At 43.8% G+C, this 27,212-nt stretch overlaps 1 protein-coding gene across 6 annotated transcripts in view; it reads left to right on the forward strand.

Annotated features, from left to right (window-relative positions):
- The window catches only part of NPNT (nephronectin), a 103,854-nt gene that overhangs the window by 18,199 nt on the left and 58,443 nt on the right, over nt 1-27,212 (forward strand). For 4 of the 6 annotated variants that reach the window (XM_073340844.1, XM_073340840.1, XM_073340842.1 and 1 more), the window contains one exon: nt 14,491-14,541. The exons of the other annotated variants lie outside the window; for them this stretch is intronic. In XM_073340844.1, coding sequence (XP_073196945.1) covers nt 14,491-14,541 — 51 coding nt within the window. The remainder of the gene's footprint in view (nt 1-14,490; nt 14,542-27,212) is intronic. 6 annotated transcript variants of the gene reach the window in all.

Here is a 27,212-nt window from a genome sequence, read left to right on the forward strand (position 1 = left end):
CCTACAGACCACCAGTTTTCAATATTTACAGATGTAGTACAAAGAAAACAGTTGCCTTTCGGATGTCATGGTGTCTCTCTGCTGTTTGTTCACATTATGCTACTTACTGCTTTCGTTACTGGATGGTACACCCTTCCCCTTTTGCTACTGATTCTGTTTTTGAATGATGTTAAAAGCTTAGAAACATTGACTGGCTGCAGTTCTGATGTCATTATTTGGGTGGCCTTGTATTATAAGGGGCTGCTCTGTTGCAGCAAGCACATCTATACTAATTCCCACTACATAAATCTTTCATATTTTTTCTGTTCAGATTTTGGAATTGAATAGGGATGATGTAATTCATAGTGACTGTAAGAATAAGTTTTTTTCAGATTCCCTTTAAAATATTTTGTAGACTAAAATGGGGGCAAAAATCTCCCCCTTATCTCTCTTCTGCTATATTTTTAAAAACATAAAACTCCAAGCCTATTATTTTCAAAAGACCTCAGCACCCAGCAGCTCCCATTGAGACACTTATGGCCAAATGACTTCCAACATGCTGAGCTCTTTTGGAAAAACTGGCAATTCCTGTTGGTGCTTAAATGGGAGACAAACTCTTGTGTGGGAAGGGGAGGAAATCTGGCTGATTATGGATGCTGAGTCCTTTAGAAAATTCTGTCCTGTAGCTCATGATGGGAGGTTAAACTAAATGAAAGTGAATCTTTCTGATGCTGGCAACTAAATTGCAAATCTGCCCTCAGCTATCCATTTCAGGGTGCTGGTGGTCAATCTGAGAGATCGAGCTGGAATAGAAAAAGGCAATCCAGGCCTCGCTGGGAACTTTCAGAGTGTTTACTGTACAGAGGGAAATCACTGAAAAGTTTCCAAAAATGCAGGTGTGCAATTATTCTCCTACTCCCATTATGGTAAAATAAAACTCCCAGTGAGAGCAGAATTGCTGTCTATAAGCAGGCTCTCAATATGCACAGGGCTTCTTCTACTAGCCATGTGTTTTCTTTGCCACTTCTGAGCCCACTATTCAGTGGAACAAATCTCATTTATGCAAAGATAAAAAGTATTGAGTGAGAATTAAAAATAAACCTACAATGGACCAGACTCAGAAGTGAGAAGAAAGTCTGGAGGGAGTTTAAATTGGGGTAACTTTAGGGTGACCATATTTCCCTGAATACGGGGCATCTGGTAAAATTACTCATTCAAGCGAGTTCAATGGCAATCAATCAGAACTATGCTGTACAACGGTCTGTTGTACAATATTCAAATTAACATCAAGCTGACTGAGCCTCCATTAAAAAGAAATATTGTGCAGCTGGATTCTTTTTATTTACCTTCTTATCTTTAAGGCTTTAGGGTTCATACAGGGAAGGGTGACACATGACCCTCTCCCTATCCCCCAGACAGGGAGTGGTGACCTACTGACCCAACCATCCTTGCCCGGCGCTCTCTGCCCTCCATGCTTGGCTGGGCCCTTGGGACAGACCCGCCTCTCATGGTACCTGGAACCGTGTCTTCCCAAGGCAATACATTGGGGGAAGGGGGGGAAGCACATTCAGGGTCACATGCCCTCCCTTCCCCAGATTTCTGCCAGGCTTCACACCAGAATGTGGACAGCAGCTGCCTTTTGGCACTGTGTGGGAGGGAAGGGACGGGAGCTGCTTCCAGTTGCAGGGGAGGATGAGGGGGAAGAGATGACCTGGCCTGTGTCTTCGGTGAGCTTATCTCTTCTCCTTCAAGAGTAGTCCCTGTGGGTGCTCCACTTCAGGTCAAGGTGCGTCCCTGTGCCTTTGATCAGAGATTTTCGCAGCAGTTCCCATACAGTCCATGCACACGTGGTGCCTGTCTTACACGCTGTCAGTGCTTGAACAGCGTGTGCACGGCCCGGACTCCTCAGTTCCTTCTCTACCATCCACTGCCAGAGACAGAGTTTAGCAGTCCCACTAGTTTCACTCTTCATAGCCTTTATTTAGATACAGTTCAAGTAGTTAATTAATTTTTTGTTACTTATTTAGATAAGTTTTAGTTATTACTTATCTCCTATTTAAAAAAAAAAAAGTCTTTACCTCAGAGTTCGTGACTCCCAGTATACCTGGTTCTCCAGGCTTCAAGAGATGTATAACATGCAGAGACACCATCCCCAACTCTGATGGCCATTCTCAGTGCATACTATGTTTGGGGGAATCTCATATACCCCCAAAATGCGTACTCTATAGTAAACTTAAAGCCCGGACTCGGAAGGACAGTGACCTCAGACTGAAGCTCATCCTCCTGGAAAAGTCCTGGGCCAGCAGTCTTCCTCCCAACAAAATTCACCACCGACATCCTCAAAGGATTTAAAAAAATGGCAAAGAAATGACTAGCTTCCTTACCTCTCAGGGAGCACAATCTTCCAAGCAGTGGTTGACGACTTCAGCTCCGTCAGTGCTGGCCGCTCCATGGCTCAGCACGTACACTTCTCCAGGCACTTCCGGCACCAACTGTCCATCGATGGCCACATGCTCCGGTGCCGAGGCTCAAGGCTTTGAGTTGCCCGCTTCCAGTGTGGCACCGTCGGTCACTGACAAGAACCCAGTACCGACTAATGTAACGACACTGATGCCATGAACTACTGCTGCAGCGCTGATGGATCCAAATTTGGCACCGATTTAAGCTCCGACCCCTCATGCTGCCTGTGCCATATTTCTCAATGCTGACCCCTGGGTCTGTAGCGCCTACACCATCGGCACTGGCTCAGCATTATATATAGCTCAGGCAGCTATATCAGCACAGCACAGAGCACGGCCAGTACAGACTCTGCCTCCTGCATCGGCCCATTCTTGATACACGGCACTTCACCATTCAGCACTGTCAGCCGCCACACTGGTCCAGTTTCTCCACCATAGAGACCTGGCTATCTCTCCCACCCCAGAGTCTCCTCTACTAGGCACTGATTTCTCACCGGAACCATCAGCACCTTACTTACAGTTAGCCCCTGCTCCTTCACACCTCTTGACTGAGGAGGAGGAGGATGTTGATGGCGTTTTTTCTCCACGCTCTTCTTCCCCTGTTAAGACATCTGTGACTGGAGGACATCTTCGATCCCACTCCTCATATACCAGGGAATTCCCACCCTGGTATGGCCACCCTTGAATGGGACTACCCATACCCTTCCCCGGCCAATGGCCATGCTGGAATCCCTGGGAATCTTATAACAGACATTCTAGCACTCGTCCTACCTCACGCAGAGAGGATCATAGATCTCCTCCCCCAACCACAAACAACGATGCTGAGCTACACGACGAACCAACAGCTTCACCAGCAGAGGACGTTGCGCCTGACACCTCTCCAACTAATAAACACTCATCTATCTTGCCCGAGGAGGCTATTATGCCTTTGCCACCAACAGCTGACAATTTCATACACTTCCAGGACTTGTTTAAAAGAGTTGCCGATCAGCTCAAGATTAATCTTGAGGAAGTGTCTGAACACCAATATGAGCTTACTGACATTTTACAACTCACCGCCTCTTCCAAAATAGCATTGCCGATCAATGGGGCCATCATGGAACCAGCTAAAACCATATGGCAGACCCCGGCCACTATATCCCCAACCCGCAGGAGAGCAGACTGCAAATAGTACATCCCCTCCAAAGGTTCTGTGTTTCTCTTTACACACCTGTTGCCCAATTCGTTGGTGGTTGAGGCGGCCAACTAGAAAAATAAACAGCAATATTTCTGGTCTACCCCATCTGATAAGGATAGCAAGAGGATGGACTTATTTGGCCGTGAAGTGTATTCATCTTCCACCTTACAATTTAGGGTGGCAAATTATAAGGCTCTATTAGCAAAGTATGACCACAGGAACTATGCTAAATTCATGGAATTTATTAATGACATTCCTGAGAGCAAGCAGCAACAATTTAAAGCCATGGTCTCTGAGGGACAGATGATATCCCATACGGCTCTTCAGGCCACCGTTGATGCTGCTGACACAGCCGCCAGACCAACAGCACAGCCACTGTCATGCGGTGAGCCTTGTGGTTCAGCTGCTCCTCCTTCCCACGGGAGATACAGAACACTGTCAAAGATCTTCCTTTCGATGGCGAGGAGCTATTTGCAGCAAAAACGAAGAACCCAACAATGACGCCCCCCACCATCCACGGCATCTCAACCCCCTCCACCGAACAAGCAGATTTGAAGCCTTGGTCAAGGGTATAGAAGACCTCCCACGCACTCCAGCGCCTACTGCAACCATCCATCCTTTTGGACACCATCTGCTCCCATTTCTCACCAACTGGGAAGCTATCACTACAGGCAAATGGGTCCTAGAAATCATCCGATCGGGCTATATCATGCCCTCCCTCCCCGTCCCTCTTCAGGGACCCCTTTCATGAACACTTGTTCTGTCAAGAGGTGTACCATCTTCTATAACTAGGAGCAGTGGAGAAGGTACCCGCTCAACACCAGGGGAAGGGATTTTATTCCCGCTATTTCTTGACCGAAAATAAAAGTGGGGGGATGGCGACCTATTCTTGATCTTCAATAACTAAACAGGTTTGTCAAGAAACAAAAACTCAGGATGGTTATACTGTCAACAGTCATTCTGGCATTGGAGACAGGACATTGGTTTTCAGCCCTCGACCTGCAGGATGTATATTTTCATGTCACTGTACACCATGCCCACAGACTCTTTCTCAGATTTGTGTTGGGCGTGGATCATTACCCGTACAGGGTTTTGCCCTTTGGCCTTTCAACTGCTCCCTGAGTTTTTTCCAAAATTCTAGCACACCTCAGAAAAAAGGGAATCATTATTTTTCCTTACCTGGATGACTGTCTCCTGAAGTCTCATACCTGGTCAGAAGCCATTCGAGGGACCACACATTGCGTCCACAGCCTTGGCCTGCAAATAAACATAAATAAATCTACTTTACATTCTACCCAGCAACTAGACTTCATAGGAGCCCACCTCGATTCCACCACAGCTCTCGCATCACTTCCAAAGGACAGATTTCACACACTGAGTAACCTAATTGTGAGCATACAGAGAAGCCCACAGGTCACCGCTCGAGACTGCCTAGAACTGTTAGGCCACATGGCCGCATGCACATTAATCGTCATAAACGCACGCCTGTGTGCGATGCCTACAGGACTGGCTGGTTAGCCAGTCTACAAACCCAACATGCATAGACTAAGCAGACTGCTAACTATGCCCTCAAAAGTCAAAGATTCGCTCATATGGTGGACCCTTTTTCTCAACCTGTGTTTTGGGGTCCCCTTCCGGCAGGATCCTCCCTCCATTATCATCATGACGGATGCATCCCTCACCGGCTGTGGAGCACACCTGGACCATCTCACGCCGACTCAGGGTCTCTGGTTTTCTACAGAAACCATGCTTCATATAGACCTCCTAGAGCTCTGAGCTGTCCGCAATGCCTGCCTCCATTTTCTTCCCCTCATCAAGAACCACATGATCAGAGTCATGACCGATGACATCTCATGTATGTTTTACATAAACAGACAAGGGGGAGCTCAATCCCAGTCCCTGTGCAACCGAGGCTATAAAACTTTGGAATTGGTGCCTCCAACACAATATTCACATCTCAGCCTCACATCTCCCCAGGTTCTCCAAACACCACAGTGGATGAGCTCAGTCGATCCTTCCCCCTCCATCATGACTGGGAGCTAAACGACACCATTCTACACAACATTTTCCAGAGCTAGGGCTGGATCTCTTCACAACTACAATCAACAAAAAATGTCCAACATTCTGTTCCAGAGCAGGTCTGGGAAAGCATTCTCTGGAATATGCATTCATGATCACTTGGCACGACACTCTGCTGTATGCATTCCCACCAATACCTCTGCTGAACAGAGTGGTACAGAAAATAAGGACAGACAGGTCCCAGGCCATTCTAATTGCTCCGACGTGGCCCAGGCAACCATGGTACCTCTTTGTCCCGATCTCACTTCCCCCACTTCCCAACCTACTATCACAACACAGGGGCCAGTTATATCACCCCAATATAGCGATGCTCCACCTCAAAGCATGGCTACTCAGTGGCTCTCCAATGAGGAACTAGCATGCTCAGTACAAGTCCAGGCAGTTTTATTACACAGCAGGATACACTCCACGCTCACTACCTATCTGCAGAAATGGAAAAGGTTCAGCACTTGGTGTTCTGCCAGATACACCCCTCTGGCTTCCGCCCCTCTTCCACTGATTCTAAACTACCTTCTAGAACTCGAGGTAGCTGGGCTTTCTCTGAGCTCAGTAAAGGTTCACCTAGAGGCAATCACAACATTCCACCACAAGGTAGATAATGCTACTGTTTTTTTGCCCATCCTGTCGCCAAAAGATTCCTCAAAGGTATCCAAATGTTCTACCTAGATATAAGACCACCGGCTGAGCCATGGGACCTACACCTGGCCCTCACAGCTTTGATATACAACCTTTGAACCCTTGGCTACCTACTCCCTTTTACACCTATCCATGAAAACTGAGTGAGTAGCAATTACATCCACCAGCTGTATGGGGGAACTTGGAGTGCTGATGGCCGAACCGCCGTATACTGCCTTCTTCAGAGACAGTTACATTTCGTATACATCCTAAATTCCTTCCTAAGGTGCATTCGTCCCTTCACCTAAATGAACCTATTCACCTTCCAACATTCTTCCCAAAACCCCATGCTAATGCATTTGAGGAAGCAATGCACACGCTTGGCATTCTTAGAGCGTTATCCTTCTATCTTGACAGAACGAAGCCATTTAGACAGATCCTTAGGCTCTTTATAGCTATCACTCAATGATCTCAGGGCAAAGGGATCTCCACCCAGAGACTATCCAAATGGATATCAGACTGCATAAGTTTGTTACCAGTTGAAACGAGTCCAACCTCCTGTGGCAATCAAGGCACACTCTACGAGACCCGTGTCCACTTCCGTAGCATTTTTCTGCAACGTCCCGCTTTCCGACATATGCATGGTGGCCACTTGGGCGTCAGACCTTATGTTTACTAAACTTTACACTCTCAGGGTCCATCATCGACACCCGACTGGGTCAAGCTGTCTTAACAGCTTTCTTACCAGATCCAAAATCCTGACCATTCTAAGAGATACTGCTTTTCAGTCATCTGGAGTGGAGCACACACAGGGACATCTCTCGAAGGAGAAGAGGTGGTTACCCACCTTGTGCAGTAACTGACATTCTTCGAGCTGTGTCCCTGTAGGTGCTCCACTTCCCACCTCCTCCCCTCTACCTCGGAGTTTGGAGCAGGCTCCATTGTAGAGAAGGAACTGAGGAGTCCGGGCTGTGCACGTGCTGTTCAAACACTGACAGCGCACGAGGCAGGCACTGTGCATGCGTGACCTGTATGGGAACTGCTGCAAAAATCTCCGATCGAAGGTGTTGGGATGCACTTCGATGGAGCACCCATAGGGACACTCATCTCAAAGAATGTCAGTTACTACAGAAGGCGAGTAACCTTCTCTTCTCTTCTTCTTCTCGTCTGTGACTGGAAGCAGCTTGTCCATTCCTGCCCGCACACTATCGAAAGGCAGCATCTCCAGGCTGCTGCTGGCCACCAACATAACCCAGCTGCCTCCTGTGCCCCCACCCTGGCTACAGCATGGGCAGGAAGAGGTTAAGCTCTAAGAAGGCATGTGCACCAGGGCCTAGGAAATCTGACTGCAGGGGCTTCAGTCCAGCCAGAGGGTGGCTCAGCAGGGGAGGGTGCCTAGGGGACAGAGAAGCCCCACGCTCCCTGGCGGCAGGACTCAGAGCGGAGGGGTAGGGAGTGGAGAGGCTGCTGTGGAGACTGTAAGTCTGGGGCTTGAACAGGCTGGAAATCGCTTCCCCTCCATTCCCCTGCCACTCCATAACTTAGCTGAGGGGCAGAGAGGCTTTCCCATGCCAGCGCTGTGCACATGCTGGGCTTGGCTCCTCCAGGCCAGTGCCCCCGGGCTGGAGGATCTTGGGCTTTCCCAGGGTGCTAGCCCAGCCAGAGGCAGTGGAGGAAGGAAGGAGTCTGCGGGCAAGGCTGTTGGTGAGCTGAGGAGTCCAACCAGGGGCTAGTTCCCCACACAGCATTGGGAGCAGGCTATGTCCTGCTGGTGGGGATATGGAGGAGCAGCAGATTTGGGGGGAAGGGAGCAGTGAAGAAGCAAAGCAGGGAGAGGACATTGAGAGGTGGAGCATGTAAAGGGCTGATGGGTGGGCAGCAGAGGTGATATATAACTGGCTGCTGCATGGCGCCTCCCCACACTCACCAGCCACTACAGCTCGCAGGGCGCAGCCAGTGCCGGCTGGAAACAGGATGCGGGGAGGCGGGCACGGTCCTACTGGCTGAGAGGTGGCATGCAGTGGGGGCTGTGCTGATAGACCATAGTGGGGAGCGGCCAGCCCCGTGTGCTGCATCTTCACCCCACCATCAGCCTTGCACACCCAACTCCATTGTCAGCCACTAGACCCCCACTTTCACCACTGGTGGGAGGGCGGCTGGCAAGCAGGGATCTTCCCAGCAGCAGGACCTACCAGTACTGATGGGGAGAGTGGGAGACAGAAAATACGGGACAGTGTGCCCGTTTTTAAGAAAAAAAACTGGGACTCCTGCAGGAGGGCTTAAATATGGGACTGTCCCTTTAAAAACAGGACATCTAGTCACCCTAGATAACTTATGCCTTCTTATGACCTCTCTAATGTGCATATTTTACCATTTAATACTCCTCCTACACTGGCTTAGACTTCCTTACTTCTCTAGACTAACACAGACTCACACCTACTTACCAAGATGTAATTTATACCTCCCACACTCATCACCTCTGAATTTGGCCTACTGAGGCTAAATTAGTGTCAGGGAATGGAAGGTGGGGTAATTTGTAGCCATCAGACAGGAGAATAGGAAGAATAATAAACAGGTGGGGGAAGAAATTGGTTCTTGCTTTAATTTTACATCTTTTTTTCACCTTTTAGTGCCTCAGTTTTTAAATTGCACAAACTTAGATTGTTACACATAGATAAGCAGGTATGCATTAGTCTACTTGACGGTTAGTGAATTTGCAATGGCTTGAACATCACCACTAACTTGGGCCCCTCACATCTGTACCATTTCAGTAAAAATAACCTGCCTAATTGTTAGAAAGGAGATAAAGACCTATGCTAAACATTATGATGATACTCCCAAACTCTCCTTCCAAAACTGGCACATTCAGTTGTGTAACATCCTCTAAAGAAATAATTGAAAGAGCTCCCAAGTATTTTGGATTATGCCTCTGATGTTTTCCCAGAATCAGTTTGTGAACACCAGCACAAATTCAAGTTAGCTATCTAAATCCATATTGGGGTTCCTAAATAAAAATAGCAAGATTTTCAAAGGCACTGATCACCTGCAGCTCCAGATGATTACAAAGAGACTTGTATGTGCTCAGCACTCGCAAAATTGACCCAGGGGGATTTAGGAGCCTAATTTTAGAGACTTTTAAAAATAATTCTTATTTAATACAGTGAAGGATCAATCAGTGTTTCTGGGATTTATAGGTCTGATGTGGAGATTTGGCTTGTGGATTAAACCTGGCATACAGGCCTAAGTTTGAAGTGGCTGAAACTTTTAAAACCAATATAATAATTTAATTGGTAGTTTATGTCTATATATATTAATAAAAATGGAGACATTCAGCTATTGAGGCCCTGATCCTGCAAATTGCCTTGCACAGGCAGATCATTGCAGTTGTTTGGAGCTCCCTTGATTTCAGTGGGCCTGTGAGTGTACACCGCGATTGGTCCATGTGGAGTGATCTGTAGCATTTCAGCTTTAGTTTGCTTTTTTGCATCTTTAAAGTCCAAAACTGAAATTATTTCGTAAATTCCCAGTTGTGCAACTCTTACTTAGGTAGTAGTATTGTGTCTGCAGCAAGTGCAAGATATGGATTCTTAAAAATATGACAGGTTTCAGAGTAGCAGCCATGTTAGCTTGTATCTGCAAAAAAGAACAGGAGTACTTGTGGCACCCTAGAGACCAACAAATTTATTTGTGCATAAGCTTTTGTGGGCTAAAACCCACTTCATTGGATGCATGCAGTGGCAAATACAATAGGAAGATATATATATATACACACACACACACACACACACACAGAATGTGCAACAATGGGTGTTATCATACACAAAATATGAAGCTCTCTTGGGTTTTTACATAATGCCTATTGCTGTGGTATCCAAGTGCTGCACAAAATTAAAGCCCAGCTCATGTGGTCTTTTTCTCACTTCCTGTCTTCCGCCAGTCCAGAGTATTTTGTTTACAGCATAGATATCCACAGTACTCTTTTGTTTCTAATTAAATTTATATGCATTTTTACATATGTGCCCACATGTAGTGAATGCACTTTAAAAGCATGTATGGATAACTGTTACAAAAAAGACAAGCCTGTCACTTGATTAGCTTAAGACAACTAACTGATGAATCAGCTAGGGTTCAACGGTTCCCCCAGTTGTAGTAGTGCAAAGAGGACCTTCTATATGGAAAACTCCTGTTTTGTAACCAGCTTTGCAATGGACCCGCTGTCTATTCCCAAGGCCTCCTCCATGGGTCTGAAATGTGCAGCTGGGTATGAGGTGAGCCAAGATAGGAAAGATTTGGGCGTGCATCCCCCCCCCCCCCCCCACCCCTTCAGGCACCAGCAGAAAAGTTAGTGGAAAGTTAATGCAGCCTCAGACTGCTTGAATTGTTCAGCCTCCATATCTATGATAGGAAGCTCCTGGGCAGAAGGAGATTCCAGAGGCAACAACAGCTCAAGGGAATCCTGGCAGCCTATCTCCAATGGAGCTTCCCTGCCAGTGAGCTGACAGGGCACTGAGAGTCCCAGAGCTGGTAATTAGCCTCTTTCTGACCAGTCCTGGCCTCTGTATATTCTAGGATATCCACAGAGCTTGAGGGCAGTCCTCTGGTGGGAGAAACTGCATTCCTCTGATGGAATGGTTCAGAGACTACCCTATGAAGGTAGTTGTCTTCTCACCAGGGTTGCCTCCCCTGGATATTTCTATACAAGAGGACAATCCAGGTCTAAACTTGCAAATGTCTCTGTTGGGCCAGATGTTGGTATAAATCAGCAAAGCTTCAATGAAGTCTGTGAAGCTGTGCTGATTTACACTAGCCAAGGATCTGGCTCAACCATGCTGAGGAATATGTTAACTGGCCAGATGACATTTATAAATGATGCACCCAACATTACTGTATACTGAAGAGGATTAGTCTGGGGTTTAGCATAACAGATAGCTAAGGTACAGGATGAAAAAGATATTGTTTCAATGCAGCGCCTTATAATAGAAATTATATGGCCCATGAAACACCCTCTTGTTTTTTCAGCATGAGAGTGGCAGTTCTGTACCTGCCAACAATTCAGTGTGGTTTGTTTGAGGTTTCGCCCCCCACGCGCATTATTTTATCTAAGCAATAATCTGAGTTTCTCGTAGGAGCAGGTATTCTTTGTTTTACTTATTGGTCCATTTGACTGAATTATTCACTTCTATGTTGCTAAACAAGAACCTAGATTCTAGTCACATTACAAATGTATGGCCACTGAAAGAACCACAGAAACAAGATTGTTTCTATATGTCCATATATTTCTTATGTAAGATGCACCTGCTTTGGACCTGCCTGCATGCCTATTTGCAGCTCATTTGTATGCCAGTTTTACATAGTTAAGCTACACTAAACATTCATGCTGTGTGTTGCCCAGTGAACATTTGTCTTCCATTTTAAATTGTCTGAAATTGTAGTTGAAGTATAACACCCAAGATATAAACTTCTTTTAGTAAATAAGGTTTTGAGAATGAGAAACTTTATTAAGATAAAGTAGAAACCAAAATGTAAATCTTTTGAAAGAATAGCTATAAAAAGCAATTTGAAGTTTCATTTTGAATGCAGATTGGACAACTCCTTTGCTAGGGACAGTGGTAAGAAGAAATCTTCCTACATTCAAAGATGTGCAAATATGAAGGCTAAATCCTCAGCTGAAAAAAATTGGTGGTAGCTATTCTGTCAGCTCCTCAGCTGGTATGAACTGGTACAGCTCTACTGAAGTCAATGGAGCTGTACCAATTTATACCACCTGAGGATATTGCCATCTCTTCAAATACATAATGCCATTGGACAGAAAGTTAGAAGTGGCATATCAGTAGGAAGTGTTTAACTGAAATAAAATTCTTACTGTAGATTTTTTTAAACAGTGATATAATTTATTACCTTCAGCCATCCAACAATGGAACTCTCCTTAGCAATAACAAAGTCTATGTGAGATGTCCTGAGAAGTCTTTAATGGTGGGTGTACTTAATATAGCATCTACCTGTCATCTTCCACCATTGAGCATCTTATAAAGAAATTTTAACAAAAATAGGCCAATGATCAAATTTCCTACCATCTTCCACTGAAGTAATTGTGATTATGTTTTAATGGCATAGGTGCAGGGCAGTCAAAGGAATTAAACAATTCAATACTCATCCCATTGGTAAAAGTACTGTATAAGACTACACAAACCAGCCCCAGTAATGCAGAAGTGGCTTGGTAGTTTTAGCCAATCATAGTAAAATGCACTATCACAGAGCTGTCATATTACCAACACCAACGAGTGGGGCTTTCACAAGTATACACAGAGGGTGCTAGAAATGTAGATGTAACCAAGTGCTTTGCTGGAAATTTTGCATGATGCTGCCTTCTCACAATAGCTGCGGAGAAGCTATATGGTAGATGCTGCTGCTGCTGCTCTTGTCTTTATGAGATAAAATACATATTTTTCTAAATTGTGTAATATATTGATAAACATTTTAAAGAGAACTGAAAACACAAGGGTTTATACTCTCATTGATGCCTGCATGGATGTTTTTTGTAGCTCTCATTAGCATTGATGGGAGTTACCCATATAAATCCCTTCATGCATTGATGGGAGAATAGGCCTCATTGTTTAGGATTCCTGTATTCTGGGCATAACAATGCTTTAAATGGAAATGCAATTCTGTATGGTCTAAAATGCACTAATCTCAACTAAAAGCAAAACCATGCTTTGTGTCGCTAATGAGCCTTGGAAATACTGTGTTGAGACAGATTGGCTGTTTCCTAGAGGGCCCATTAAAATCAGTAGGATTTTTGACATTGACTTCAATGACTGCATGATTGGGGCCTAATTTAATCTGGTATAATTCACTAGATTTGCACATATATATCAATATATTGCATATCTATTTTATACATATCTATTTTTTTTGTAAAGAAACAGAAGTTTTTTGTGCATCTTTAAATATTCTAAAAAAAGAACAGACATTTGTATACAGAACTGCACTACTGCTTTAATATTGCTATGTAAAACAATACTGTGGTTTTGCTATTTTTATTCAATTACGTTTTTCAGTTCAAAAGCATATTGTTTTAAAATGTCAGAAAATATTTTAAGTGGTGTTAAAGAAACAGTATCCTCCTCTCTCAGATTGCACCCATTCCACCTGCAAAATACAAGAATTTTGTAATCTATTTTTTTTCCAGTAGTGTGGTTTGGCCATTTAGATTTTTCTCTTGTAGCGCTTAAATGTTACACTTAGGGCCTGTTCCAAAATTGATGGAAATCCTTCCATTGACTTCAATGGGCTTTGGAACAGAAATTTAGGGACTTATTATTATTCTCTCCCTTGTTTTACATTGATGTAACTAGTGTAAGTGAAATCGGAATCACATTCTGTGATGCTAGAAAACCAAGAACTGTAAGTTTCAGGCTATTTGGTACATTATGTTAATTTACTAATCTCAGCTACTTAATGTAACTGACCGTCCATTTTATTTGCAAATATTTGAACTGGGAAACACAAATCTGGTGTTTGGATTTTATTTTGTTTTAGGTTATTTAATTACATATGTTAATAAGAGTAGAAAAGGTTGCTAAGTATTTAATTCAGATGACAATCAAAATTTAAACACTGTAAAGATGACCAGCAATTTATATGCCAGCATCTTTATTGGTGACAGCTATTCTGATACTTAAAGTGCACATTATTTTAATTACACAAAAGTTAGTATCCAGATGCTAACTCCTTTTATGTTGGCTATATGGGAAAATCTACATGAGCTTGTATATTTAAATGAAAGGATACTGTTTCTTTAAGAAAACCATGTTTATGTTCTGTTATTGAAAACACTGAACTTTGAACCCTGAAATAAGATAATTTTTACAGCTGGATGAAGTGGCTATTATACTTTGCCAAGTTGGAGCTCATTGACTGAATAAGAATAGCATAACATCATTAATTGTCATCACTTTTATATAACATCATGTATTTGTTAAATCTCATAACAAAATAGTAAGGTGTTTCCATTTTTAAATATGTCCCAGAATTTTTTTTTATTTCAGAGAAGCTTTGACTGTTAAATGTGTGTAAGTCTCCAGGAATGTAGCAAGTTGATAAAAACCCAAGCCAAGTCCATCTTCCTTACAGAAAAAAAAAAAAAGCTGGAATTTCTTTTTTTGGACATTTGTTTTGCAGCTTTCTACGTCTTAAGGCAGAGAATAGCCAGAATAAGGTGCCAGCCCAAAGGTTAGCTAAACATATTTCTTGAAATAATTTTGGCAAGCCTATGTCTTGGTGGCATGGTCTCAAAATCAGAAGTTTACATGAGAAATATAAAGAAACTTTAATAGATATTAATTTTAACATTTATTTTTTACTTATTTTGAGGGGGTGGGAGGAAATTTGTAGAGAGATGACTGTTTTAACCACAGATCTAATAATGACTAATGTAAATTTAGTATTCAAATAATCCATGGGCTTTTGTTCAAGGCCCAAGCAATGTTTTTCCTGTCTGGAAATCTAATGTACTTTCAATGCCACATTTACAATCTGATGAATTCAAGAGGCCTGATTCTGCTCTCACCTACATCACTGTGAATAAGGAGTAACTCCACTGAAGCCAATGGGTGTTAAATTTGTGTAAATCAGATTAGAATCAGATCCCAGTTCTGTAGTGCAACCAAACATGATGGTACTCACACTAACCTGCCTTTATCAGGAATTTAAAATTCAGTGATTATTGAATCCATGAAAAATTCAGGTAACAAATGTTTCAAAACAAACATTTGTGTTGGTAAAAAGCACTTGTATAAAATATTGTTGTGATGTGACTAAAGCCATTTAACATGTAAACTGGAAAATTTGCCCCCCAAAATTAAATAAATAAATGATTATTACCTTTTTGGGGGGAAATTTTCACTTGGTTTCTAAGGAAAATACTTAAGCATGTGGTTAAAGTTAAGTGTGTGATTAAGTCCCGTTAATTTCAGTGGGGACATTAGCATGTGCTTAAAGTTAAGCATATGCCTAAGTGCTCTGCTGAACAGGGATTGTGGTCTGAATTTACATGTGCATTGCAGTACCCTGCAAATAGCTATAATCAAGCATAGAGTTTATTACCAGAGATAGTCCCCCATTGTTTGCCATATATTATCTTGATGTTCAATTGACACATGTGTATGTGCAAACTGAATAGTTCTGACTGACTTGAACAAATGTAGTAGTTGTGCATCTAACATTAGAGACTTAAGCTTAACTTTAACGTTGACATTGTGCCTCCTGAATGCTATAGGTAAGTGTAAATGGTTTTTGAAAGATGTTTTGAATGAGTCTTTAGAAAAAGCATGCATATGTATGTAATATTTTATATAATATGTATTAAGGAGCTGGCAGGTGGGGCCAGGGGGCGGAGAGGAGCCCGTATCTGGCTAGCTGGCTGAGAGAAGCAAGTGGTGGGCAGCGGAGAGCCAGTGGTGAGGTGGCTGGTGAGGTCTCAGGGCGCAGTAGAAGTAGAGCAGGTCGGGGCCCCTTCAGAGCATGGGCCCAGTTCCATGGCGCCATTGCAAACCAGATACTGCCTAGAAATTGTGCGTTTGTACTTCTAATTCTGTTATTTAGGAAATAACATTAGTGAGTAATTCTGTACTGTATGTTATGGTTATAGTATATTGGAAATGTGATCCTTGGGTAAGACGTATTTTTATAATCTAATCTATTGTATAGTAGGTTAGACATTATTTTATATACATTTGGGCAGTAAAACCATGTTGAAGGAACTTATCTGGTCCATTTTATAAGGTAGATAAACCACAGAGATTAACTAGGTCAAAATTGACGTGGATAAAGCAGATTGTTAAAGTTTTACTTAGTGTGTGAAAATAATGTACTGTTGTTTGTACCTGAAAATGTGCTAGGAAGGTGATGGGGGCATAGTGGCCAAGCTTCAGGGAGAAGACATTGGTAGGAGTCATTAACCAGAGGGGATAGTCAGTTGGTCACAGCGTAACAGGGATCCTGTTTCAAGGTTCCTATATGTGAACGTGTTTATTTCCTTCAGTGTAGAAGTCTGGCATTAGGGGAACACAGGGAATTGGTGAAGGAGATTCAGGGGAAGTATGTGGAGGATTTGAAGATTAGGAAAGAGATTTTGTTCTGTATTCTGAAGTGAACAGGCATCCAGTACAGGTATCTGAGACTGAGTGATGTGTTACTGTCTCCAGGCAGGTGCATACATGAGGAGCTGCATTTGGACAAATGGAATTTAAAATATTGTGTTTTAGGTGGACCATAAAGAAAGAGTTTATATTACTTAGGAAGAGCAGATGAAAACAGAGGAGTTTTGACTGAAGAATGGTCAAGACAGTTTGTTTCCAATGTAGGCGATCTGGGGAAGGTAGAAAACAAGTTCTTAAGTTCTTGACCTTGAGTTCAAGGTCAAGTTGAACATCTGAGTTCTGAAGATTTGAGGTGAAGTTCAGATTTAAATTGAGAAGGCAGAGAGCAGATGGCAATTTGGATGAGGCAGTTCTTATGGATAGAATACCGTGTGGATATAATATATGAAGGAAGTTCTACAGAACAAGAAGATGACAAGCCAAAGAGAGAGAAACTGAGAAAAGGGGAAAAACAGTGATGAGTAATACAGATTGAGTGTATTCTGCATAGAAGTGATATTCAAGGATGAATTCAAAAAGAAGTACCTGGAGACATTTTAAAAGGCTCTCAGAATGCTGGGGGACACCTTAGTAGAAAAATCTGGAATTTCTATTGTCCGTCACAATATCCATCTCCTACTCCTGGGGGAATTCTGTACCACTGCACATGCGCAGAATTTATTTCCCCCACAGATTTCTTTGCTTCCCCACAGAAAAATGACTTTCTGACAGAAAAGCAAAGGGAATCCACAAGAGCGGTCATGCTTCCCTCCCCGGCAGTGTGGGTGTGTCGTTTCAGGCACTTGGAGGAGCTGTCAGAGAGAGAAATCACCATGGGTTGGGGTGGTCTGGGGACACCCAGGCTGGTGCTTCCTGCCCTGCAGTGGGCTTGGCTGCTAGTCCTGGCTGGGCAGGGGAGGATGGGTTTTATTCTTCTGCAAGGAATGGTTAGGGCTGGGGCCAGATTAGACCCACACCTAGAAACCTCCCCTGGCTGCAGGAAGCTCTGCCTCCCCTCACTTCATGCCCCCATCACTCCTCAGCCATGGGAGGGAGGGCTCACTGTATGGGGAGCTGCTCCCTCATCTGCCCAACCCCTGTGCAGCTGGATCCCCCTCCCCCACAATACACAGAACCACCACCCCCACTGAGCGCTCTGCACCAGAACCCTCATCTGTACCCTGGCTGAGCTCTTCCCCCCTGCACCTGAACCCCCCTGCACCCAGATCCCTCCCCCCGCATTGTTCCCTGCTCCCCCTGCATCCAGACCCCCACCCCTCCATCTGGATAACTCGCCACTGAGCCCCTGAAACTCGAACCCTCAATCTGATGAGCCCCACCTGCCCTGCACTCGGACCACCCCGATGAGCTCTCCAAACTTGGACTGCCACCCTGATGAGCCCCAGTACCTTGACCCTCCCCAACTAAGCCTCTCTCTCCCAGCACCCCCCCCCCGCTGAGCCCCCGGATCCCCCGCTGAGCCCCAACCACCTTCACCGGGACCCCACTGCAGAGTCTCATTCCCCTGCACCTGGAGCCCTACAAGAGCCTTGGTGCATCCAGATCCCTCCTGCGCCCGGACCCCACACCAAGCCCCTTGCACCCAGATTGCCCCACACAGAACTCTCTCACGCCACAGCTGGATTCCCCTATACGAAGCCCTTCCACATTTGGATCCTGCCAGGCTGAGCCTGTCTGGTCTACACTTGGATCAGGGGCTAGGGCTTGGTATGCATGTGAGACTGTCCCTCTGGCTATCTTGGTGAGCATGGCATGGAGGTGCAGGGCCCTGGGGTGTTTCTGGGGCAGGCCTGGCCCTTGTACTGAGTCAGGGTAGGGTGCAGCTTCACTGCTGAGACAGTGTTCCAGGGGGGTGGGGTGCCAAGAGGCTGTAGGATGATTTCCCTCCTCCATGCAGCCAGTGGCCTGTGCTCCCCACTGCCATGTTGGAGCCTCCACATTTATTTATTGACAAATAAAGCATGCAGAATTTTAAAATGTTGTTTGCAGACTTTTTAATTCTTTGGCACAGAATTCCCTCAGGAGTAATCGCCCTTGGAGGTTAGCTTAAAAGCTAATTCTGTGCGGCTGCAAAAACAACTGGTTTGCCTGAGCCTATGCTAGAATAGTCAATGTGAATCTTGTTCCACAAGCATTTTGTGAAATCACTGAGAACCTACACTACAAAAAGAAGGATTCTGAGTGGACTCCTCCTGAAGGTCGGAACAACAGACTGGACTTCTACATAGCGTGCTTCCGCTGACATGCACGGGCTGAAATTGTGGAAAAGCAGCATCACTTGCCCCATAACCTCAGCCATGCAGAACACAACGCCATCCAGAGCCTCAGGAACAACTCTGACATCATAATCAAAAAGGCTGACAAAGGAGGTGCTGTCGTCATCATGAATAGGTTGGAATATGAACAAGAGGCTGCTAGGCAGTTCTCCAACATCACTTTTTACAAGCCATTATCCTCTGATCCCACTGAAGGTTACCAAAAGAAACTACACCATTTGCTCCAAGGAACTCCCTGAAAAAGCACAGGAACAAATCTGCACAGACACATCCCCGGAGCCCCAAGCAGGGGTATTCTGTCTGCTACGCAAGATCCATAAACCTGGAAATCCTGGATGCCCCATCATCTCAGGCATTGACACCCTGACAGCAGGATTGTCTGGATATGTAGACTCCATCCTCAGGCCCTACGCTACCAGCACTCCTAGCTATATTTGAGAAACCACTGACTTCCTGAGGAAACTACAATCCATTGGTGATTTTCCAGAAAACACTATCCTGGTCACTATTGATTTAGAAGCCCTCTACACCAACATTCCACACAAAAATGGACTACAAGCCTTCAGGAACAGTATCCCCGACAATGTCACAGCAAACCTGGTGGCTGAACTTCGTGACTTTGTCCTCATCCACAACTATTTCACATTTGGGGACAATGTATACCTTCAAGTCAGCAGCACTGCGATCGGTACCCGCATGACCCCACAGTATGTCAACATTTTTATGGCTGACTTAGAATAACGCTTCCTCAGCTCTCGTCCCCTAACGTCCCTACTCTACTTGCGCTACGTTGATGACATCTTCATCATCTGGACCCATGGAAAAGAAGCCCTTGAGGAATTCCACCATGATTTCAACAATTTCCATCCCACCATCAACCTCAGCCTGGTCCAGTCCACACAAGAGATCCACTTCTTGGACACTACGGTGCTAATAAGCGATGGCCACATAAACACCACCCTATACTGGAAACCTACTGACCGCTATACTTACCTACATGCCTCCAGCTTTCATCCAGACCACATCACACGATGCATTGTCTACAGCCAAGCTGTAAGATACAACCGCATTTGCTCCAGCCCCTCAGACAGAGACAAACACCTACAAGATCTCTATCAAGCATTCTTAAAACTACAATACCCACCTGCTGAAGTGAAGAAACAGATTGACAGAGCCAGAAGAATACCTAGAAGTTACCTACTCCAGGACAGGCCCAACAAAGAAAGTAAGAGAATGCCACGAGCCATCACCTTCAGCCCCCAACTTAAACCTCTCCAGCACATCATCAAGCATTTACAACCTGTCCTGAAGGACGATCCCTCACTCTCCACAGATCTTGGGAGACAAGCCAGTCCTCACTTACAGACAGCCCCCCAACCTGAAGCAAATACTCACCAGCAACCACACAACAGAACCACTAACCCAAGAACCTATCCTTGCAACAAAGCCCATCGCCAACTCTGTCCACATATCTATTCAAGGGACACAGTCATGGGACCTAATCACATCAGCCGCACCAGAAGAGGCTCGTTCACCTGCACATCTACCAATGTGATATATGCCATCATGTGCCAACAATGCCCCTCTTTCATGTACATTGGCCAAACTGGACAATCACTACTCAAAAGAATAAATGGACACAAATCAGACATCAAGAATTATAACATTCAAAAACCAGTCGGAGAACACTTCAACCTCCCTGGTCACTCAATTTCAGACCTAAAAGTTGCAATTCTCCAACAAAAAAAGTCAAAAACAGACTCCAACGAGAGACTGCACAATTGGAATTAATTTGCAAACTGGACACCATTAAATTAGGCTTGAAAAAAGACAGGGGACGGATGGGTCATTACGCAAAGTAAAATCTATTTCCCCATGCTAATTCGCCCTCCCCCCCCCGCCCACTGTTACTCTCACCTTCTTGTCAATTGTTTGAAATGGGCCATCCTGATTATCACTACAAAAGGGTTTTTTTTTCTCCTGCTGATAATAGCACACCTTAATTAACTGGTCTTGTTACAGTTGGTATGGCAACACCCATTTTTTCATGTTGTGTGTGTATATCTTCCTACTGTATTTTCCACTGCATGCATCCGATGAAGTGGGTTTTAGCCCACAAAAGCTTATCCCCAAATAAATTTGTTAGTCTCTCTAAGGTGCCACAAATACTCCTCAGTTTTTTTTGCTGATACCAACTAACATGGCTGCCACTCTGAAACCTGAGAACCTGTTGATATTTTTAAACAAACATTTATACATGGATCTTTGGTCAAATTAAAAAGGACTGTTATTGCCATGCCTATTTTCATCCGAGGATCTGGCTTGTCAATCACCGAAGGGCTTATTTTCACTGCAAAATGGATTGATTCGGCTGTCCAAGATTTTTTTCAGCCAAGTGCCAACAGGTTCAATGAATAAAGCTCAAAATAGAGATAGTTAAAGTTTCTTACCAAATGTGTGCAAATAATATATCATTGCTTGTTCTTTCAAATCCACTTTACTACTTGTTGGGATGTCAGTTTCAAAACTGGCAGAGAAGGAGTTTTTGGGGAAGCAATTGATATTGAAATTTTATAGTAGTATTAATAGCTACAAAGTAGAAATCCTATTCAGGAATCAGTCTACATTATAGAATTGTATTTTGTAGATGCTTTTGACTTTATGGAACAAAATTACTCTTTGGACTTAAATTTCTCATGCTGCTTTTCCACCCAAATGTGATTATAAAAAAATGTTATGATTCCATATGGCAGCTTGTGAAGTCTGTGGTCCTTTGGAATTCACTTTCTCCTTCTCTGTAACAGTCTGAATTTGTCAGCCTTCAGGTTGTGCTTCAAAGTCCACCTTTTCTCCTTGCCTTATGCAGAAATATGTGTTGAATAGTGGTGAAAATGCTATAAACTGTATGCACAGCATAGCTGAGTTACAGCTGCTGTGAGACTTCCTCTGAAATCTTTACTTTTATGTGTTCACATTCTTAATCAAAACATACTGAATTTCAGCTACCAAGCACAACTGTATGTGGCTTAAAATACACAACATATGCCCTAATAGAGTTCTTCATGCATAGTGTTTAATGTCAAATATGGATTTCCAGACACTTGTTTCATATGTGAAGTAATGCATCATCACATCGTACTTAGTCTTGGGCATGAATGTATCAGTTTTGGTTTTTTAGCAGGAAAGCGGATTTGATTTAGTAACAGAACCTGCTTTCTATATTTAATGACTTACTTTCATCTTACAAATAAATAGTTTGACAGCGTCTTTTTTCATTTAAGTGTAACGACATAGTATATGCCTTCTGTTTTCTATGCTATGACCACATTCTAGTGCAATGTCATCTGCTTGGTTGATTGACAAGATCTTGATTGATTGATCTTCCATTGTTGTTGTTTGCAGTGTTTGTAGCTGTGTTGGTCCCAGGATATGAGAGACTCAAGGTGGGTGAGATAATGTCTTTTATTGGACCAACTTCTGTGAAAGGTAATCACTCTGATTACTTCTCTGATCTGAAGAAGAGCTCTGTGGAGCTTGAAAACTTGTCTCTTTCACCAACAGAAATTGTTCCAGTAAAAGATATTACCTCAGCCTTGTTGTCTCTCAAGCAGGATCAAAGCAACCACATGAATTGGATGATAAAGTTACAGGACCTCTTCTCTAAGATCTTGTCTACACAGGGATAATTAGGAAAGTTCATCCAAATAAATTTAGGGTGTGAATTTAAAATAGATTAGTTAAACTGCATTAAGCCCCTGTGTTGGCTTTCTCATCCAGAATTAAAGTGGCCTTAATTCCTTTTATCTTAATTCACTTTGGAATGGAGGCTAACTAATCCAGTGGCTCTCAACCTTTCCAGACTACTGTACTCTTTTGGGAGTCTGATTTGTCTTGAGTACCCACAAATTTCACCTCACTTTAAAACTAGTGGCTTACAAAATCAGACATAAAAATAGTAAAATGTCATGGCATACTATTACTGAAAAATTTCTTACCTTCTCATTTTTATCATATAATAATAAAATTAATTAATTAGAATATAAATATTGTATTTACATTTCAGTGTATAGTATATATATCAGTATGAAGAAGTCATCGTCTGTATGAAATTGTAGCTTTTACTGACTTCGCTAGTGCTTTTTATGTAGCCTGTTGTAAAACTAGGTAAACAGCTAGATGAGTTGATGTACCCTGGTTGAGAAACACTGAGCTAATCCACGTTAAAAATTCAATTGAATTAACTTTCCTGAGTGTCCCCATGTAGACGAATAGTAAGAATCAAATATTCCTTCACTAAAATATGCAAACATTTTCTTCTTTGAGTTTTAACAAAGATAAAAGCCTGATTCATCTGTCACTTAGAGTAGTGTAACTCTACTGAATTCATTTGAGTCATCCTAGTGGGCTATATCCTGAGTTGGTGTAAATTGTCAGAGATCCAATAATGGAGCTCTGACAATTTACACCAGCTAAGGATATGGCAATAGTGCTTAATATTTTTAAAAGATCTGTTATCTAGAAATATCCATCTTCAATATATGAATCTTTTTCAAGATCCATTGAAATCTAATATAAAATCTATTTGAAGATTTTCTGTTTATACTATATCAGTATATCCCTGTTTAAGTCTTTCTTTTATTTATTATTAAAATTTACATGAAAATGGGATCTTTGTTGCCTAGTAGTGGTTCACTCATATTGCTCAGCTGAAGGCACTGACCCAGTCCTGCTCCCATTAAAGTCACTTTTTCCATTGATTCTAATGGGAGGAAGATTGGTCCCACAGGCCCCTTTGCATCATCATCATCACCCTTTGTTACTGGGGTGAAGTTTTTGTGATATCACAAACAGATGGTTATGGTGAGCAACTAGAAAGTAGAACTCTAAAGCAACAAAGATCCTGTTTTCATGTAAGTATCCTTTTTAATTAAAAAAAAAAGAAAAGGAGAACCAAAATGAGAAAATAAATTTGATGCCAGCAGAATTGTTACTCAGTAGAGTATTTTTATTTTTCCATGAGGCCTCAACTGCTCTTTAATCAAAATATACTTTCCATCAGTTCCCTAAGTAAGGCACCACTTTAAACAAAAATTGGATAAGCAGATAATTGCTTTGGGAATTTTAGAGAATTCACTTTATTAATGTATCATGCTTTCTTTAAGGTTTGCTGGTTGACGGATGGTATGATATTCTCTCTCTCATTGGTGTTTCAACATCATCACAACAATAAGCATTTTTAAAGAGGAAGAAGGTATTTAATTGAAAGATGTTGACCTAGACTAGGGTGACCAGACATCCTGATATTAGGGGCTTTGTCTTATATAGGCAACTATACCTCCCTCTAACCCCCACCCCTCCAAAAAAAAGTGTCCCGATTTTTCATACTTCCTACTTGGTCACCTTATCCTAGACTACAGAACAATCTAATTTCTATAACTGTATTTTTTTGGATGCTCTTCGGAGGAAGACATCTTGCATTTTAGCAACAGCGACCCCTATGCCTTTCAAATAAAGTGGCAACTAAAAAAAACTTTAAAATTACTACCCACATGCTCTTTGGGACAGATTTGGCAGCAAGTCAGTTACAAATCTGCCAGGGAAAGCCATTAAGTGTAATTTTCTGTATCAGAAACAAATCTTAAATTGGAAGAATGTTGATCAAAGTCTTATTGCTCTCTCTGGAATGGAGAAGAAACTTCACGGGCCAGATGACTTTTTTCTTTTTAAACCAAACCAGTTTCCGGGTGGTAGAGTACAAGCATTGCTTGTGATTTATGGATGCAGGTAGAACAAACTCTTTCCACCCTAAATTGCTTTAGTGGGTGCAATTGTGTAAACTGCAAATTCTGTGATCTTTTAATCAGATGGCATGGGAGCAGGGGCACAGATGCAGCAAACAGAGCTGTAAACGGGGAGATTGAGTGGGTGTTCTGTTGGAGGAGAAGGGAGGAACAAGTTCCTGATCCTTAGGTGCAACAAGTGAGTTTTTTGTGGATGTTGTGGGTTTTTTTTTTCTGGTTTGCATAGGTTTTTTCCCTTGTTCAGTTTGTAGAAGCTGGTAGGGGGCAGTGTGCTGTGAGAGGAGCAGAGTCCTGATTGCGGGCAGGGCTTCCCTGATTAGAGGGCCTATAAAGGCAGCCAAACAGTCTTCCAGCAGCATAGGTGCAGCACACAGAGCTGTGAACAAAAGAGTTTGTAAGCAGAGTTTGGAGTGGGGGTGCAGTGGTCTTGTTTTGTTTCGGCGTGTGTGTGTATGGAGGCCGGTGGCGGTGGTCGGGGACTCTCTCCTCAGGGGGACTGAGTCATCTATCTGCTGCCCCGACCGGGAAAACCGAGAAGTCTGCTGCTTGCCAGGAGCTAGGATTCGCGATGTGACGGAGAGACTGCCGAGACTCATCAGGCCCTCGGATCGCTACCCCTTCCTACTTCTCCACGTGGGCACCAATGATACTGCCAAGAATGACCTTGAGCGGATCACTGCAGACTACGTGGCTCTGGGAAGAAGGATAAAGGAGTTTGAGGCACAAGTGGTGGTCTCGTCCATGCTCCCCGTGGAAGGAAAAGGCCGGGGTAGAGACCGTGGAATCATGGAAGTCAACGAATGGCTACGCAGGTGGTGTCGGAGAGAAGGCTTTGGATTCTTTGACCATGGGATGGTGTTCCAAGAAGGAGGAGTGCTAGGCAGAGATGGGCTCCACCTAACGAAGAGAGGGAAGAGCATCTTCGCAAGCAGTCTGGCTAACCTAGTGAGGAGGGCTTTAAACTAGGTTCACCGGGGGAAGGAGACCAAAGCCCTGAGGTAAGTGGGGAAGTGGGATACCGGGAGGAAGCACGAGCAGGAGTGCGTGAGAGGGGAGGGCTCCTGCCTCATACTGAGAAAGAGGGGCGATCAGCGGGTTATCTCAAATGCCTATACACAAATGCATGAAGCCTGGGAAACAAGCAGGGAGAACTGGAAGTCCTGGAAAAGTCAAGGAATTATGATGTGATTGGAATAACAGAGACTTGGTGGGATAACTCACATGACTGGAGTACTGTCATGGATGGATATAAGCTGTTCAGGAAGGACAGGCAGGGCAGAAAAGGTGGGGGAGTTGCATTGTATGTAAGAGAACAGTATGACTGCTCAGAGCTCAAGTATGAAACTGCAGAAAAACCTGAGAGTCTCTGGATTAAGCTTAGAAGTGTGAGCAACAAGGGTGATGTCATGGTGGGAGTCTACTATAGACCACCGGACCAAGGGGATGAGGTGGACGAGGCTTTCTTCTGGAAACTCGCAGAAGTTACTAGATCGCAGGCCCTGGTTCTCATGGGAGACTTCAGTCACCCTGATATCTGCTGGGAGAGCAATACAGCAGTGCACAGACAATCCAGGAAGTTTTTGGAAAATGTAGGGGACAATTTCCTGGTGCAAGTGCTGGAAGAACCAACTAGGGGCAGAGCTCTTCTTGACCTGCTGCTCACAAACCGGGAAGAATTAGTAGGGGAAGCAAAAGTGGATGGGAACCTGGGAGGCAGTGACCATGAGATGGTCAAGTTCAGGATCCTGACACAAGGAAGAAAGGAAAGCAGCAGAATACGGACCCTGGACTTTAGAAAAGCAGACTTTGACTCCCTCAGGGAGCTGATGGGCAAGATCCCCTGGGAGAATAACATGAGGGGGAAAGGAGTCCAGGAGAGCTGGCTGTATTTTAAAGAATCCTTATTGAGGTTACAGGGACAAACCATCCTGATGTGTAGAAAGAATAGTAAATATGGCAGGTGACCGGCTTGGCTTAACAGTGAAATCCTTGCAGATCTTAAATACAAAAAAGAATCTTACAAGAAGTGGAAGACTGGGCAAATGACCAGGGATGAGTATAAAAATATTGCTTGGGCATGCAGGAGTAAAATCAGGAAGGCCAAATCACACCTGGAGTTGCAGCTAGCAAGAGATGTTAAGAGTAACAAGAAGGGTTTCTTCAGGTATGTTAGCAACAAGAAGAAAGTCAAGGAAAATGTGGGCCCCTTACTGAATGAGGGAGGCAACCTAGTGACAGAGGATGTGGAAAAAGCTAATGTACTCAATGCTTTTTTTGCCTCTGTCTTCACGAACAAGGTCAGCTCCCAGACTACTGTACTGGGCAGCACAGCATGGGGAAGAGGTGACCAGCCCTCTGTGGAGAAAGAAGTGGTTCGGGACTATTGAAAAAAGTTGGACGTGCACAAGTCCATGGGGCCGGATGCGTTGCATCCGAGAGTGCTAAAGGAGTTGGCGGATGTGATTGCAGAGTCACTGGCCATTATCTTTGAAAACTCATGGCGATCGGGGGAGGTCCCGGACGACTGGAAAAAGGCTAATGTAGTGCCCATCTTTAAAAAAGGGAAGAAGGAGGATCCTGGGAACTACAGGCCAGTCAGCCTCACCTCAGTCCCTGGAAAAATCATGGAGCAGGTCCTCAAGGAATCAATTCTGAAGCACTTAGAG

Source organism: Lepidochelys kempii, chromosome 4, assembly GCF_965140265.1.
Source record: "Lepidochelys kempii isolate rLepKem1 chromosome 4, rLepKem1.hap2, whole genome shotgun sequence".
Lineage (NCBI taxonomy): Eukaryota > Metazoa > Chordata > Testudines > Cheloniidae > Lepidochelys > Lepidochelys kempii.